The sequence below is a fragment of the Rhinolophus ferrumequinum genome, chromosome 5 (genome assembly GCF_004115265.2).
Source record: "Rhinolophus ferrumequinum isolate MPI-CBG mRhiFer1 chromosome 5, mRhiFer1_v1.p, whole genome shotgun sequence".
NCBI classification, from domain to species: domain Eukaryota; kingdom Metazoa; phylum Chordata; class Mammalia; order Chiroptera; family Rhinolophidae; genus Rhinolophus; species Rhinolophus ferrumequinum.
This window is the reverse complement of record NC_046288.1, coordinates 73,482,741-73,496,100: the sequence shown is the minus strand read 5'-3', so window position 1 is coordinate 73,496,100 and position 13,360 is coordinate 73,482,741. Positions and strand designations below refer to the sequence as shown.

At 37.2% G+C, this 13,360-nt stretch overlaps 1 protein-coding gene across 2 annotated transcripts in view; it reads right to left on the bottom strand.

Moving 5' to 3' along the window:
* Window positions 1–13,360, bottom strand: part of ADGRA3 (adhesion G protein-coupled receptor A3) — a 114,374-nt gene that overhangs the window by 26,378 nt on the left and 74,636 nt on the right. For both annotated transcript variants that reach the window (XM_033106605.1, XM_033106606.1), the window contains 4 exons: window positions 11,298–11,459; window positions 10,082–10,285; window positions 2,319–2,532; window positions 1,893–2,101 (listed from right to left, as the gene is read on the bottom strand). In XM_033106605.1, the coding sequence (XP_032962496.1) occupies window positions 1,893–2,101; window positions 2,319–2,532; window positions 10,082–10,285; window positions 11,298–11,459 (789 nt within the window). The remainder of the gene's footprint in view (window positions 1–1,892; window positions 2,102–2,318; window positions 2,533–10,081; window positions 10,286–11,297; window positions 11,460–13,360) is intronic.

Sequence of the window (13,360 nt, the reverse complement as noted above, 5' to 3'; positions counted from 1 at the left end):
ACTTTGCTTTTATGTTTAATTAGCATCTCTAAAAAATCCCATATACCAATTTTACTATAATTTTGTCAACAATTTCAGGTACGTTTCACTTTGTTGCCTCTAGGTGGCACAGTTATATTTAAGAAAAGCAAAAGGATATTTTTTGAAAATAGAAAAAAATCTTAGTATAATATTTTAGCTTTAAAGAATTGTGTATTGCATTTTTTAAAAGATTAAAAGTATGAAAGATAAAAGAAAAGCTTATTTCTTCTAGAAAGGGATTATACTAATTTAAATACTTTAGAAGAACAGCTAGAAAATTCAAAAATAGATGCTTTAAAAACTGGCATTAGATTAAATAAAAACAAAAGTTTCACATAGTGCAGTATCATGCCATTAACAGTGAAGCCTTTTGTTTTGTCCAACTTTTTCTACTGAACTACTATATAAATTTCAGATAATTCTGTATCTCTTTTATTTCTCAATCAGTACTTCATAGTTTCAGTTTATTTTAAAATCAAAATCTGAATGAGAAGACAGTTTCATATTGAAAAAGAAAATGCTTCATACTTTAATTCATACTTCATGCTTTACTTTAAAGGTTACTACAAATTGGTAAGATGTGAACTTACAGAATTCAGACTTACAGAAATCAAACATCTGTTTGTGAGGAGAACCCTAAACTATCAACACTAACTTTAAATCCAAAAGGATAAATGACAGAAACACAGCTGAGTTTGAATAGTATAGACTCCACCCACTGATAGCTGGCACAAGGGCGTTAATAGATGTCACTGAAAAGATAATCCTTATACCCTGCTAAATAAATAATCTATTTACTCTTCCTGTTTGACAGGTAAGCCAGGAAGGGTATACTAAGTTAGGGAGCAAAAAGAAAACCAAAACAAGAGTTGAGGAAAATCTATTCTAACTCAAGCTTGCTTCAAGATCATTTCTAGTGGTAAATGCTCTTTTGCTTTTTTAAGAAAAGAATAAATCACAAAAAGTAAAATCTATCTTGTTTCAAGACTAGTTAATGCTTTCATAAAATATTGTCTAGATAACAGATTCAGAGCTGGGGGCAGAAATAAAAACGTAGGCGTCCTCACTCCCAGGCTAGCCTCAAGCCATTTCTGGGAAAAGTCTTTCAGATTCATTAGTAAATTCCTTCCACACATACTCTACATACATGTGTACATACTCCAGGATGTTAGCATCTTACAAGAACCGTAATATAAAATAAAAACTAGCATGGTTAATTTCATAATTATCAGCTCAGGAATCAGATTCACTAAATAACTCATTAATAAAATGACCTGTTCCTATACATTAATAACTAGTTATTTTACCAAAGATTAATTGGTATGGACAATGGTAAATAACAGAAAAACAACATTAGCTTGATTAGCACTGAAGTTGAAAAGACGTTATTTGTGTCAATACTGTTGCTTGCACAGACTAAACTGAAATTATCACCATTACTCTAAATTCAAAAGGAGACTAAAAAATTAGTAAGTGCAGTTGCAAAAGGCACTAGATGCTAAAAAAAAAAATCTTTTACTATTCACTGTTTATCTTTGGGTAAATGAGTAACTCTTACTGGGTTCAGAGTTGGACTGTACAGACCCAAGATGTCTCCAAATTTTAAGAAGGTCCAAGTCTAATTGAACTGATTTACTTACAAAGATTACTGAATATTCCTAGAGCAAATTCAGTCCCATACATTTCACTTGGTAGAAATCCAATTTCCCTTTAAAAACAGAATTACACCAACCATCACCTCTTATTTAATTAAAGGGAGAAATTTATGCTAAGATTTAAAAAAAAAAAAAAATCTTTACTGGAGCTTAACGATGCATTGGACAAAAATTAGAATACTCAGTGTTTATGCATAAAGTTAACAACTGCCATACCATTAAAACCGCATAGTTACTAAGGGAGTAGCACTGAATGGTAGTGATATTTTCATCCGAGTAGAGTATATGGCACCCATCTGACTTCCAGCCTCCTTGTCCGTTCAGCAAATCGAAATCCCACTGCGCGGCCACGGCATCTGCTCCGTGTGCTATTCGACGCAGCGTCACGTTGACAGGGATGTGGTGGGTATCTACATTCACACCATCTGGAGAAAATGGCAAGTAAAAGTATTTCTGAAGCAAACTTTATGTACAATTAAATGTCCACTTATACACTACTGGGTACTCTGCACTATCTTATTTTTTTTTTTGCACCAGTGACTCACTAAAACGAGAAGGAACAAAAACAAGCAGTTTGAGGAACAGTGAATTATAAAGCCGCCCTGCCCAGAGACTGCAGGAGAATATATACCACATACAAACCTATTTTGGTAAGAATCACGGGGGTAACCACTGTACGCCGTTTTCCATCGTCAGCCAAATGTGTTGAATTCCCGGTGGCTGGAAAAAGCTTCCCATTACGGAATGCAATGAGTTGCAGCTTATAGAGAGAGTCATCCGTTGGTCTGACTTCTCTTTTTTGCTTTGGGGAGAAAATGGATGGTGGAAGCTGAATAGAAGCTTCCACAATAGTATTCTGAAAATACATAAAAAAACAAAAACAAAAAGGCTGCCGTATTAGTACGTAGAAACCACAAAGAATATTTTAGATATTTACATGTTTTCTAATTATATGCTGAATACATTTTTAAACATATATATGAAAAATAATATTTAAAACAACTTATCAGTTAAGTGAAATGTCTGAGCACCACATAACAGCATAGAACCAAAGAAGTATAAAATGAGGAGAAATGCAAACTCTATTTCAGAAATAAACAAGAAATTGTTTCAAACCAAAGTGAATTTTCCTATGACAATACAGATTGCTGAAACAGGTAGCATTACATGGATCAAGAATCTCAGTGATCACTCTTTCCTACCAATCTTACAATGACAAACCGGTAAAGAGCAGAAATATAGCACATCACAAATGTGAGTATAATTAATTGGGGCGTATGGAACTTTAAAGTGATTTGTGATAGATTGAAACTATCAAATAACAACAAAAAGAAACTACCATGTTTCCCTGAAAACAAGACCTAGCTGGACAATCAACTCTAAGGTGTCTTTTGGTGCAAAATATTAATGTAAGAACTGGTCTTATATCATAGTAAAATAAGACTGGGTCGTATATTAATTTTTGTTCCAAAAGATGCCTTAGAGATGACTGTCCGGCTAGGTCTTATTTTCGGGGAAACATAGACTACAAACATTAACAGAAGCTTAGACTCAGCAAACTCTTATTTTAGAAGACCTTTCCCTGAGACTACCGTGTTTTCCCCAAAATAAGACCTCACTGGAAAATAAGCCCTACCATGATTTTTCAGGATGACATCCCCTGAACATAAGCCCTACTGCGTCTTTTGAGCAAAACTTAATATAAGACTCAGTCTTATTTTCGGGGAAACACGGTAAGAAACACATTATGTTTAGGAAAAAAAAACATAGTAATAAATAGGAACAACTAAAGATGCAGGTTGATCACTGAATGTTTTTCAGATTTCTTTATCAGGGATTTTTAAATTATAAATTATTCAGCATTCAATAAAAAATAAATCTATAAACCCAGGAAGCAAATTATTAATTCTAAAACAAAATTCACTATTTTAAGAATTTATCAAAGTTTTTCCCTAGGCACCAAGCTCTCTCTCAGATCCAACATTTACGTTGCCAACAGAATTTCCTCTTAAGAAACAAATCTGATCATGTTATTTCAGCTTACATAACACCTTGGTTTTCAAGTGATTAGAGAATATGGACCCCAAATCCTAAGCATACCATATAACCTGGATAAAATCTACGTCTCAAATTCATCTTATAACCCTATACCACAATTTATAATCCAGCCACACTGAAGTGATCAAGTTTTTAGCTCTCCTTTTTTTTTTTTTTTTTTAATACCATTGTGCATACTGTAGATGCCAGTGTCCCTGGCTGAAATCCTCCACTATTCTTCTATCTGGCAAACTTGAACTAGTCAGATTTGATGTTTAGCAAGATAATTCTGTTGGCAATGTGAAGGATGGATCAGGATGAGAAAGGCTGGCACACAAGAGAAGGATTTGACAAAGTCCTCTAATAGGGCTTTTTTTGGACGATTAATTACAGAAGTCCTTGGTATATGGCTTTTTCAGTTAAGTTGCTCTCTCTTCTGGACTCTTGCAACATTCTGCACACATCTCTAATGTAACTAATATTTGCAGTATCACAGTGTAACTCATTGTCTGTTCCTTCAACTAGTGTAGGAGGCTTGTTGAGTACAGATAATCTCACTTATTTTTCTAGACACACCCCCTCCCCATGTTAGTCATAGTTCCTGGCACTTATATTTGGTAAAAGTAGGCCATTGTTTATAAAGTTGATGGAAGTCTGTGTGGGATATTTATTAAAGAAAAAAAAGGCTCTATTTAAGTAAATGATTGACTTTGGAATTAGTTTTTACCTATTGTGCTTAGAACAATGTTGGAACACAGCAGATAGCCACACATATCTGTTGAACGGAAGTAGTTTAGAAGTTTGCATATTGACAGTGTGGATCTTACTTTTAAATGAAGAAGCCAAGAAATTATTAGAAATATTTCACCTAAGAAAATGCATAGAATGGTTTCTACTATTCTCACAAATGTATTCTGGTGGAGAAACAAACAAAGTTTATTATAAATTCAGTTGCTAACCTTGTAAATTTCTATTAAGTATATCAATTTCTCTTAAGTATGTAATGATGCTTTCAAAAAAGGAAAACTATCAACACATCAATTAATTAGGTCAAAATCCTGAAAAAAGTATTACCGTACTAGCTATTTATTAAAACTTAAATATTATAAAATTTGTAATAATTTTGTTTGAACACAAAATGACTTGAAAGCAAAGCAGAGCTCTCTGGGAAAGTATTACTTATGACAAATCAAATAAAAAAAATCATAGTAATACTTTCTGAAAGAAAGCTGAAAAAAAAAAAAAGACATCTATAATTTCTAGAAGTCCAAAAACTTTTTCTCTGCAAGTTTAAACTTGTAAAACCAACCAAACCACAACAATATAAGAGGCCCAGGTGTATGGATAGATCATTGAGAGACGAGAGCTACACATTCAAGGCTGTTCCATACTTACTGCTTCTAAAACATCCTTCAGAGTGCAATAAGCAATAGTACTAAATAATAATTACAGGTTCTCTGGGATAGAGAGAAGGTGGCCTGGGGGTGCTGGAAAAGCAAACATCAGCTGTATCAATAATGTTTAGAATTTTATAAATAAGAATGTAATACCTGTATATTTAATTCCTTAAAAAGAAGTGTTGATAACTTATTATGAAAAGGTTACAAAATCTAATTTTTTTCAAAAAAAAAAAACCACAAAACACTGAGGAACACCTGTTTAATTTTTTACATTAATCATAATTAGACCTTCAGCCACTTGGCCTGAAGTCAAGGAATACCAAGTTTATAATTTCATTGAAACATATATTTAATTTTAAAAGTATGGATTACAGAAATGGCAATAGATACAAACACATGAATTATAGCTAATAAATGAGAAAAATCTCTCTTGAAATCCTTGGGGAGATCCATGGTTTTGGTACCTAATATTTAATATGGAAAGCTCATATGGGGTTTGAAACAAGAAACCAGGATTTGGGTTCCAGCTTCACCAGTTAGTAGCTGCTTACCATGGCCCAATTCTGTTTCCCTCTCTTAGTCTTGTGTGTCAAACACAGCCAATGGTCTTTCTAACAAACATCTTTGAGGACCAAATGGGGTCATGACCGTGACAAACACAAAAGGCTCCAGAACTGTGGGTGATATTTTCATTATTATTATTATTACTGTCATTTGTGGCAAGTGGTTATTTGGAGGTTGGGAAGCGAGAGAAATTCCTTAAAGTAACTAACTGACTTACCAACAATAATCGAGACCTTCATCATGTTTTAACTTCTATAATTCTAGTATTAATTTCGATACTAAAAATTGATCAAGTATGAACACACATGAAAGCAATTTATCATAAAGCTCTTATCATGAATTTATTTTCTAAATTCATATATATTTCCCTATTTACAATGACATTAAGCTAAGAACAAAAATGTCAAGTATCATAATTGATGTTAACTCAAATACTTCTAGATTTTAACATCCTTCCTTATAAAACAATCAGGACTTCTGCCACTATGTAATTAATAAATTAAACTTTTCTGAAATCCTAGTTTGTTTAAGTCTATAGAATTCTAACACTAAAATTAGAATGAGTCAAAGAGCCACCTGATTTAAAATAAAATACTAATTTTTCCATGTTTTCTTGACTATCTACACACTCAATTTTAAACAGATAGCTCTGATGACACACCCTCATTATTTTCTTGTGTATAATTAGTTTCTAACTGCATACCACCTGTTGAGTATCTCACTGCTAACGATTCACAGGGATTATGTTTGCCTTTAGAACTAATTTTTTTTTTAAACTGTCTTCGCTAATTAAGTATGGCTGTTAATTTTTATTCAACATCATTTATTGAATGTTTCATTACTCTGTGCTTGGCAGTGTGGGGAATCTAGAGAAATACAGTGAAATAAGCCATGGTTCCTGCTCTCAAATATTCATAATTAACAAGACAGAGACAACAACAACAAAACAATAATAATAAAAGCTAACATTTATTAAATGCTTACTCTGTCCCAGGCACTGATGTAAACGTCTATACATCTGCCTCACTTAATCCTCTTAATAATCCTTTGAGTTAAGTACCATTTCATAATTCCTACGTAGCAGACGAGGAACTGACATTCAGAGAGGTTAAGGTACTTGACCAAGTTTGTACAGCTGTTAACTGGGGAACCAGAACGTGAATCTCGGCCGCCTGGCCACAGAAAGGCCACCATACCCCATGGCCTCTCTCACTATAACTCAATTCGCCATCATAACAGCTTTTAATTATTCTGGAGAATGAACAAAGCATTCTGGGACTAACAGGCAATGATGAATTCACAAAGGTGCCATGTGAATGGAGTCTTGGAGGACAGCAGGGACTTCACCAGGCAGGGGTAGGACTGAGGGCACGGAAAGGGGCAGCGATGACAAGGTATACAACTGGCCTGGAAAATTAAAAGGACTTCCGCTGGGATCAAGCCCTAGATGTTCAGGATGAGGGAAAAATGGGATATATAGAGAAAAACTGATTTCTAAATTCCAGTCAAGAACATTTTAAAGGACCAGTTCTTTCTGGCTACATTACAGCTAACTTCAAAACACCAACAATTTCTAAAAGCTCTTAGTAGTTCATCGAAAACAGATTGTGATGCTAACATATCTGAATTATGGTGCCAATCGTGGAACGAAGCATTTGGTGATGAAAAAACTTTGGTAACAAATTTGGTAACAAAGTAGGCAGATTTGGTGCTGCAAGAGGTGGCTGACAGATAACTCCTATCTCCACCTGGCTGACCAACGGAGGCCAGGCACTGGAATTCATCAGTGACTCAAGCACCAGCTCTGTGTTCGAGCAATGCTCAGTCAAGTGTAGGAGGTAAGATACCCATTGGGCTCCTGTGTGAAAAGCGTAATGACAGAGATGAGCAGAGCGTAAGAGGCAAAGTGAGGCAGAGAAACAAAGGAGATGAGGGTGGGAGAGGCAAGGACTGACAGACATCGGTAAGATTTCCTGCAGGTGCCATTTCTGCTGGGTGTTAACACACAATCATGGGGCAGGAGAAGGAAGGGAGGAGGAAATTCTAGCAGAAGAATCAGCATGAGCCTGGCCTAAAAATGGCCAGAGATTGGGAGAGGAACCAAGGGAAATTTGCTGTTTACGGAAAGCAGAGGAGGTAGGAAGAGATACGGAGCAAGGGATAAATGCCAAATAATGAAGTCACTTGACAGCCAGCCTCTGGAGAGACAGGAGGTGTTTATCAGGGACTGTGCAAGGTCTACTTCCATGTTGGGTGGATCCAGTGATCATGTTCACGATATTAACCACCTGAAATGACACCCACACTGACTATCAAAACAGCGTCCGCAGAGGGGAAGACTCGAGCGGCCTGTGCTCTGCAGGCACCAGCCCTTCAGTTGTTAAAGGGTGGACAGCCCTGGCTGTTGTCCCCAGCAGAGACCAGCCTGGCTGAGGGAGCACTCAGGGGAGAGCGCACCAGCTCTCTGCAAAAAGCTAAGGACATATTTCAATATTGTACTAACTGGCATGTCGTAGTGGTGCTTGTTGGCCCATGTCAGCCCTCGATAGACCTAACCATAGGAGAAAGACGGATTTTTAATGAAGAGCCTGGACAGACAGACTACATAGGTCACACGGTTCGGGCAACATAGGATGGGAATCCAACAAGGCTGTGATGGTAGTGGAGTCAGAAGGATAGACATTCAAGGAATGTGTAGAGAGCAATTCAAGTAAGGCTCCTATTGCTGAGGACTGCGCTTTTAGGGTTTTAATTCATATGCTAGCATTTTCTTCCATTCGAGGGCAATACAATCAATTACTGGATGTTCAAGTTGTCTAGTTAGTATTACATTTCAGGCACTAGAAAAAACAGCGCACACAAAGAGTAAAACTTGCCCTAGGATACAGTTTAAAACGTACAGAATGTTTTTTTGTTAAAGTGCTTAAGCATTTTGCACTTTCTTCAGGCAATGAAATGTTTACTTTTGTGTCACGATCTGTTCTTCTTTCACTCAGTTTAATAGTGTCCATTTATGATGCACGAGTAAGAGTGTAATGTGTCCTTTGTTTCTGGCCACAAGATGATCTTAAAAGGATAGAAATGTATGAAATTGATAAATCTGAGAGTGTTCATTTAAAGCTTTCTACTTGAGCAAGTGGAAGCTTTCCTTGCCCAGAGGGGGTAGGTTGTGAAACTGAGGAAATGTATAGGGCTTCGATGTTTTTAAATCCCTTTCTAACAACCATGATCACCTAAGTTACAAGGATTCATCAATTTTATGTGCTCCTCAAAGACTCACACCTTTCTCTCACGGGCTTGTGTGCAATGCTATTTCTATGCCTTTTGTGGTATATTTTTACCAATGAAAAATACAGTAAGGAAAGGAGCAGGTCTACTGTAGAATTGCTGGGTACATCAAGTACTCTCAGAGCCAAGAATAACAATTACATCCTGACGATTTCCCTGAGTATATGGTACCAGGTAAATACATGACCATTAGACATTTTGACCTAGGAGAGATTGTCTTGGGTAGTGGGGGGAAGGGGGCTCTTTCTAAATTTAGCAAATTGGCTTTTCCTCTGGAGGTCACCAGGGTAAGGAATGACAAAATACATTAATTCTTCATTCATTCATTCACTCATGCGTTCGATATTTATTGAGTGCCCACAATGGATTAACCCTTAATACCTATGTGATCAATTATTATGCAGCCATTAAAGTGACTGGAATACTGTTTGTGATAGACTTCAGGAATAAGCCAGAAACAAAGCAAGCACTTCGTAATTAAAATCCACAGAGAACACAGTTACATATGGCCACATAAAGCTAAATGAAAAAATGTGGTTCCATTAGGGGTTGGCATTACACCTCCACTATTCGCTTTGATATACTTTAATGAAACACGTCTAAACCCCACATTTTAAAAATCAATAAAAACGCTTTTAATTTGGCTTGCTGCAGTAAAACACACATTTTCTGAAGACACATCATGTTTTCTTGGCCCAAGACTTGATGTACAGCTTGCCCGATTAACTGCCCAGTCAAGGTGGATTCTCCATTAGGTCCAGTAGGCACCGAGCCAAGGGCACATGACACTTCCATGTCTTCAAAATCAGGAGCAATAAAAATGAATTTCAAGGTCAAAGAAAAAGTTTTAATATGTAATATTAATATATTCATATTTTTACCACTGCAGTCATAAAACGTTAATTTTGATATTTTTGTGTTAAGACGGGTCCAGAGGGCGAAAATGCCGAGGCATATGTATCCTGGTCTGCATTTCTTTTAAAACAACAGCAAAAATAATACCGTACCCTCTTCCTCTCCCCTAAATAACTTTTAATGAGGTTATTTTGCAAAGCAAAACATTGAGCATTCTAATATAACTGCAATGGGTCTTGAAAGATTATAGACTAAACATACCTTCAGTGCCAGACTTGAGAATGTATTTGAAACATTGCACTTAAAGCTTAGCTGCTTATCCAGGTTTCCATCCGGATCCCGCCTGCCATAGTCAGAAAGTCCTGTCCGGTCAGAAGCTGCCACTTTCTGGAACACGGTGCATGTCATGCCGGTGAAGCCAGTAGCCTTGATGACATAAGCTTCCAGAGCAATATTGGGTGAATACTTTAAAAGTTAATCAGACAGGAGTTATGAAAGATTTATAATAGGGGCCAAAGCACTTTCAAAGAGTTTCAAACACAAAACACCGTACATAAACTAAAACAGAACACTCAGATTCTTAGCAAACAAAGATACTGTGTAGATAAATGGGTAGAATTAAAAATAAGTAAATAAAATAAGATGCTGGAAACAAAAGGATGTCCGAAAACGGAAAGATACCGATAGAGAGGAAAAAAACAAGTCACGAGGTGTGGAGGATCAGATATAAATTTGAAGTCAATTAAAAATAATTTTAAGACCACTTTGCAGGAAAATACAAGCTAAAAATGGAAGTTATAACCAAAAATCAGCTAGAGAAATCAGTGGACACCCTTAATGATCAGAATATGGGAGAAGTATCAGGGTTTGGGAGGTATAGTTAAAAGTCTCCTTGTTCAACATTTCATCCACCTTCACTTTTGTCTTTTACAAGAACTTCTAGTTAACTCTTTGCATTAAGTTTCACCGATAAAAATTTTACACAGACTTACTCCAAAGGTGCTTCTTTAGAAAAGGAAGGAAGGTGCTAGTCTAAATAGTAGTAAATGAACAGATATTCAAAGCAAATTAAGCCAGAAAACACCTGAAAAAGATGGCACTTGCCCCAAATTTTAAGGAATTCAAGAGTGAGACTGAACTTGGGGTCCACCAAATGTAGGGCCTGTTGATGCAAACGGCTACCACCACGCCCATGCCGGGAGGACTGCCAGCATCACGCCCACCCACCTGTCAGAACCACACCAGAGAGGGCCCAAGAAGTGACTAGTCTTTCACATCCAGGAGGATGACAGGATTTCCTGTAAATTCTAAGGACAACAAGGCATCTCTTTCCTTTCTGCAAGGATGATTAAGTCTATCCCTACCATACAGGTAAGGCACCATTCTAAGTACCATGTATGAACAAAGTTTCCTTTAAAAATTTTTTTTACAGTGTAAGACATTTTTTCTTAGAATTCCAGGAAAATGTTACGCTTACTGTTGAATAAACATGAGCTCCATTTGCTAGCCGGTACGTTGCGATCCGCTGTAGACACTGAACAATCCTACTGCAGGCTTTTGCTTCCCTCTGCGCCAGCCACAGGACACGCTCATCCGCCAACATGATGTTACTTGCAATGTCAACCATCACATCACCTAGCTAGCAGGCGTGAAAGAGAAGAAAGAAAGATCTTTAAAACCAACAGAGGCGGTTTTACATAATCAAAATCCTCACGAGACACCAAGATTGGCCTTCAGTTTAAATTTCCCCATGAAAACCCAATAGGCACTGTACTCGTTTCTCATTCAAACTCTTCAGGTATGAAGAGCACATTCAGTTATGACCATCTGGTAATATTGAGCTCAATACACTGTACTGAAATAACTTTAAGTACACAAGTCACTGGTGGCGTTCCTCAGCGCCGATACGGGAAAACGATACATTAATCAAGAGGAAGATAAAGACATGACGTGACCCAGAATAAAAACATCTACACTCTTTGTCTGGAAAATCACTTATAAACACTTCTGTTAGTGTAAGTGTTAGCTGAGTATTATTATTAAGACATGTACACTGCCTAGCTCTTTGGTATCCTGTCATGTTCAAAACTGAAGGTATGTCCAACCACTGCAAGAGCCCCATCCATATCTGCTGGGCCATGGTGTGTCTTTGTACATGCAGTTTTGTCTACCTTGAATGAACTTCTCCTTTCTCCCATCTCAGTGAATGCTTGAAGACCCAGTGCCATGAAATAAACGGATGCTAAGAGGTGCTCACTTGCAGCGCTTGTTTGGTTAAGTTATGAACTGAGTAAATAAAAAGAACCCAGTAAATGAAAGTTTACATTCATACAGAATGTAAACATCCGAATGTAAACACCTATCATGCAAAGCCAGTGAAATGTCCACTGATGACTGCTGAAACTGACTCGCAGGTCCCATGTCGGAGAAAGGCACTGAACATGCAGGGCTAAGGAGACGTCCTGGTGTCAGGGGGTTTGGTATTGAGCAAAATGTTCTTGAGAGGGAGATCTATACAGTGAGAACAAACGCATTCCAGAGGTAGGATCGGAGGATTTATAAGCTGGCTAGTCCTCTAATCATGAAGCAAGCATCAAAGGTGTTAAGCCCCAAAGTCAAGCCAGAAAGCCAATGCCATTTTCGCAAATGTCTTGTGATCATCCCAGAAGATGCAACCTGTTCTGCATCCAATACTCTTCCCAGGATGTATAATTAGAAAGGCTGAGGTAGGTTTGGACAATGTTCAGTCCTTCCCACCCAGGGTTCATTTCACAAAGACAATCTGTAGAAACCTACCAGATACCAAGCCTGGAATCATGGGATAAAACAACTGTAATAAGTACAGGGGTGAAGAACAGGACTTCAAATCCTGACCCCGAGCTGCCCTGACACTTCACCTGCCGTCCCTCCCTTTATTTGTATAATGGGGACAACAGCAATCCCCTGTCTGTTCTGAATGTTGTGAAGAGTAAGTTCCAATGACACACAAATGCTCTTGAAAGCATAACTGGCACATGGCAGACACTCAAAAAATGGCAGCTCTCCTTGTTATTATATTGCTCCATTTTTGTCCCATTTCAATACCAACATAAGCCTCTTTGAAGATGACAGCCTCTAGAAGAAGTGTTAGAAAGGGTACAGTATTAACGCTTGTGTTTATATATAAACAGGACCAATATACATCCAGCAAAAGTGACTCTTCTTCCTCTGCAAAAGTCCCACCATCTCATGCAGCTAAAAAACAGTTTACTGACTTCATACTGCCCTTCATACAGTGTTTCATTAATTCTGTCCTTATTTTACTTCCAGTGTAAACATCTTGAGGGCAGGGACAGCACAATGTCCTACTCATATTTCTACCCTTATTCACTAACGTAACTCCTGGTGTAAAAGCCAACAGGTACACAATATTCATTTTCTCACTGACGACATACGTATTGGGGACCACGGAGAGACAGAGCAATGGAGATACAACAGTGAAAGAAACATACGAACTCTATTTTGGAGGGTATTAATTAATATAAACTGGGGAAGAAAATA